General features: G+C 47.3%; 1 protein-coding gene across 3 annotated transcripts in view; it reads right to left on the bottom strand.

Moving 5' to 3' along the window:
• The window catches only part of ZNF143 (zinc finger protein 143), a 78812-nt gene extending 75683 nt beyond the window's left edge, over positions 1-3129 (bottom strand). Inside the window, exon 1 of one of the 3 annotated variants that reach the window (XM_011947611.1) lies at positions 3029-3129. Coding sequence is in view for 1 of the 3 variants with exons in the window: in XM_011947610.1 (XP_011803000.1) it covers positions 3029-3070 (42 nt within the window). In the remaining 2 variants the exon portion in view is untranslated. The remainder of the gene's footprint in view (positions 1-3028) is intronic. The other 2 variants (XM_011947612.1, XM_011947610.1) reach the window with 2 other exon arrangements.
• Between the last annotated feature and the right edge of the window lie 727 nt (positions 3130-3856).

Here is a 3856-nt window from a genome sequence, read left to right as displayed (position 1 = left end):
CACACACACACACACACACACACACACACACACACAGGGCATCCCTAAATGAAACATGTAGGCATTTAAAAGAATGAGATCTATCTATTTGAAACAGTGAGAAATATGTCCAAGACACATGGTAAGTGGGAAAAAGCAAGTTGCAGAAGAGCAGATACCATATGATTGCATTCATGTTTTTCAAAATGTATATAGATATCTGTATGTGCTTGCATGAACATTTAAAAATTCAGTGCTTACCTTCCAGAAATGGAACTATGCTATGAAGGTGGAGTGGTTATTTTAAAAATAAAACCATGTAGTAGAGGCACAGTTCAATACAGTCATGCCATATTTCTGTGAAGAACACAATGAGCCCTTACTTCACAGCAACATCCCAACACACAGGAAAGGACTATGGACATTTTGCAAACCATGTATCTGATAAGGGACTTCTATCTAGGGCATATAAAGTACTCTCACAACCAGTCATAATAAGATGAATAATTCAACTTTAAAATGGGTAAAGGATCCAAACAGACATTTCTCCAATGATTATAAATGATCACTAGGCATAGAAAAAATGCTCAACATTATTAACCATCAGGGAAATGCAAATCAAACCTACAAGGGACACCATTTCATTCACATTAGAAAAACTATAATCAAAAAGACTGATGATAACAAGTGTTGGTAAGGATGTGGAGAAACTGAAACCTTTACACAGTGCTGGTAGGAATGTAAAGGTGGTGCAGCCACATTGAAAAAGTTTTAGAGTACCTCAAGAAGTTTAACAGAGTTACTATATGACTCAGCAATTCTATTCCTAGGTATTCTACTCCCAAGAGAAATGAAAACCTATGTCCACACGAAAACTTTGGTACAAATGTTCATATAGCATTATGCATAATTGCCAAAGGGTGGAAACAACCCAAATGTCCATCAACAGCGAATGGATAAGTAAAATGTACTATGTTCACACAATGAAATATTATTTGGCAATAAAAAGAAAGTATTGATACATGTTATAACATAAATGACCCTGGACAAGACTACATACTATATGATTCCATTTATGTGAAATATCCAGAATAGGCAAATATGCAAACTAGTAGTGGGGTGGGAGAACTGAGAGGAAATGGGAAGTAACTGCTAATGGGTATAGCTTCTTTTGGGGGTGATATGTTGTAAAATTGATTGTAGTGATGGTTGCGCAACTCTGAATATGTTAAAATTCAACTTTATTTCTGAGACGGAGTTTCACTCTTGTTGCCCTCGCTGGAGTGCAGTGGTGCAACCTCGGCTCACTGCAACCTCCGCCTCCTGGGTTCAAGCGATTCTCCTGCCTCAGTCTCCCGAGCAGCTGGGATTATAGGCGCCCGCCACCGCACCCGGCTAATTTTTGTATTTTTCGTAGAGAAGGGGGTTTCACCACGTTGGCCAGGCTGGTCTCAAACTCCTGACCTCAGGTGATCCACACGCCTCGGCCACCTAAAGTGCTGGGATTACAAGTGTGAGCCCCCAAGCCCAGGCTAAAATTAAACTAATAATAACTTTTTTTTTTCCTTTTTGAGACAGGTCTCTCTGTCACCCAGACAGCAGTACAGTGGCACAATCATGGCTCACTGTAGCCTGGAACTCCTGGTTTCAAGTGATCCTCTCACCTCTGCCTCCAAGAACCTGGGACTACAGGTACACGCTGATTTGGCTTAAAAAAATGGTTTTTTTGTAGAAACGGGGGGAGGGCCGTTTCCCTATGCTGCCCAGGCCTAATTACACATTTTAAATGGGTGAACTGTAAGGTATGTGAATTACATCAATAAAGCTATTTTAAAAAATAAAGGAGGGGCTTCTGTAAAGGAAAAAAAAGACACTCAAATATCTGTAGACAGCTGACTGCTCATAGAATTTCCAAATAGTGGACACTGACAAAAAAAAATTTCCAAACAGTCAAAATACGCAGGATAAAATTAGCTATGCATGTTATGGGTGCTTTTGAGTGATCTCATCACGTATTTTCTTACTAAATGTAAACTTGATCTACATACTCAGCAAGAAAAAACATTAAATACTGCACCGTTTTCTGTCAACTACAGGAAAACATAAGTATCTTCTGATAAGATTCAGGACAAAGCCGACCACAATCTCGAACCTACAATTTCTCCCCACATCCTCACTTGATTATACCAGCTGATTTAGACACTTCCAAGGCAAAGGCTGACGTTGATTTTAAACAAATAAATGGGTTGGCGATGGTATTCTTCTTTACTCTTTTTAACTTCGTTATTATGTGGGGGAAAAAATGTCAAAAGCAAAAGGGGAAGGAATAAAAACTGGTTCACGTTCCACAATAATATGTGTCAAAGCGACTTATAAGGATTTGCTCACTCTTTTGGCCAAAACTGGAGAATAGGACGATAAAATTGTAAATTTCTAATATTCGATGTTAGACCTCAGTAACCTATTTTTTTTTTTTTTTAAATAAAAGAAAGGGTGTCGGGGAAACAATCTGCCCACGATACAGATAGGAGGAAACCGCTACGTGCGATCGGCAGGCGGGGTGCTGGGAGCGTCTGGGCCAGCCCTGTCCTCGGCGCCCCCGCTGCGGCCTGGTGCGGCCCGTGGGCCTGGCGTCCGAGGCGGCGAAACTCTGCCTCGGCGGCGCCTGGGGACTGCCTCCACGCGGAGGTCAGGCCGAGAAATGCGGCCAAGGCTCCCGAGGGCTCCACCCTCCCCTCTTTCACTCCCTCCCCTTGGCGGTCCCCTGAGGGAAACTGGCGGCGCGCATCGCTCAGAGACGATTTGGGGGGGTTGAGTCCTCAGCGAGAAAACCTCCGCCGCCTAGAGTGGCGGCCGCGGGTTATTAATAAACTCCGCTTCTGCCCAGACGCCGCTACTGCGGCCGGCCCATAGAATCGGCAAGGCCTGCGGCGGAGGCTGAGCAACGGGAGTCGGAGCCCGGGCCCAAGCGGGCCCGCGCCGCCGCGCTGAGGGCGGCGGCCGGGCGGAGAATAATGCACACTGGGTAAAAACACATTTATATACGAACCTCCGAGAAAATTTTCCAACAATTCCTTCGTCCGACCACCATGCACCAGGACAGGAAACAGCCGTCCGGCCCCCAGGCCCCGCAACCCGCATAGTGTGTCTGAGGCCCGCCCCCAGTATCCATTGGGCTGTCATTACATCACTCACAGGACGCTTCCGGTTTTCCATTGGCCCACGTTTAGTCGACGCAAAAGAAAACCGCCCTAGCCGCGCCCCCTCATCTGACGTCAGCCAAGCCTGACTTTACAGCCCGTCCCTGAGTGGCTCGCGCAAAGAGCAAGTCAAAACTTCTGTGTCTGACTGGTTGACAGAACCACTCATCCCAGACGGACACCGCCTCACTGACTAGTGAGTTACACCGATTCTGGGGCTCCAGCGGGAGGCGCCATTTTGTAGCGAGGGAGGGAGGCTGGTCCTTGTAATTACCCGGGAGGGAGAAGGGGTGACGAGCGCCATTTTCCCCACAGGGGCTAGGAGTCGGCCTTGGTTCTCCCGGTGGGCTTGCCGGAGTGCGTTCTGCAGACCAGAAGGGCTTTGCCTAGCGATTGCTGAATGCTCAATAGCAGCCCGCTGGGAGGGAAGTCGAAGGGAGGACTAGGACAGAATGAGAGACCTGACCTTTCCCTGGAGGCTCTCAGTGTCGGCCGAGGCCCTTGGTCTTGGTCTAGTGCTCTGCATTCCCGAGAGCTGCTGTATGCCGGGGATCGGCTTCCAAGCCTGTCTGAGCTTCTCCAGTCGCCGGGGCATCGCCATGCGGTGGGAGGGTGAGCCTTCCTCTCCTGCTGAAATTCTGGCGGCTTGGCAACCGGCCGGGGGGTCTTGGATTCCG

Source organism: Colobus angolensis, unplaced genomic scaffold (assembly GCF_000951035.1).
Source record: "Colobus angolensis palliatus isolate OR3802 unplaced genomic scaffold, Cang.pa_1.0 Scaffold269, whole genome shotgun sequence".
Taxonomy (NCBI): domain Eukaryota; kingdom Metazoa; phylum Chordata; class Mammalia; order Primates; family Cercopithecidae; genus Colobus; species Colobus angolensis.
Note: the sequence above shows the minus strand (reverse complement) of the source record. Positions and strands in the feature narration are given on the sequence as shown.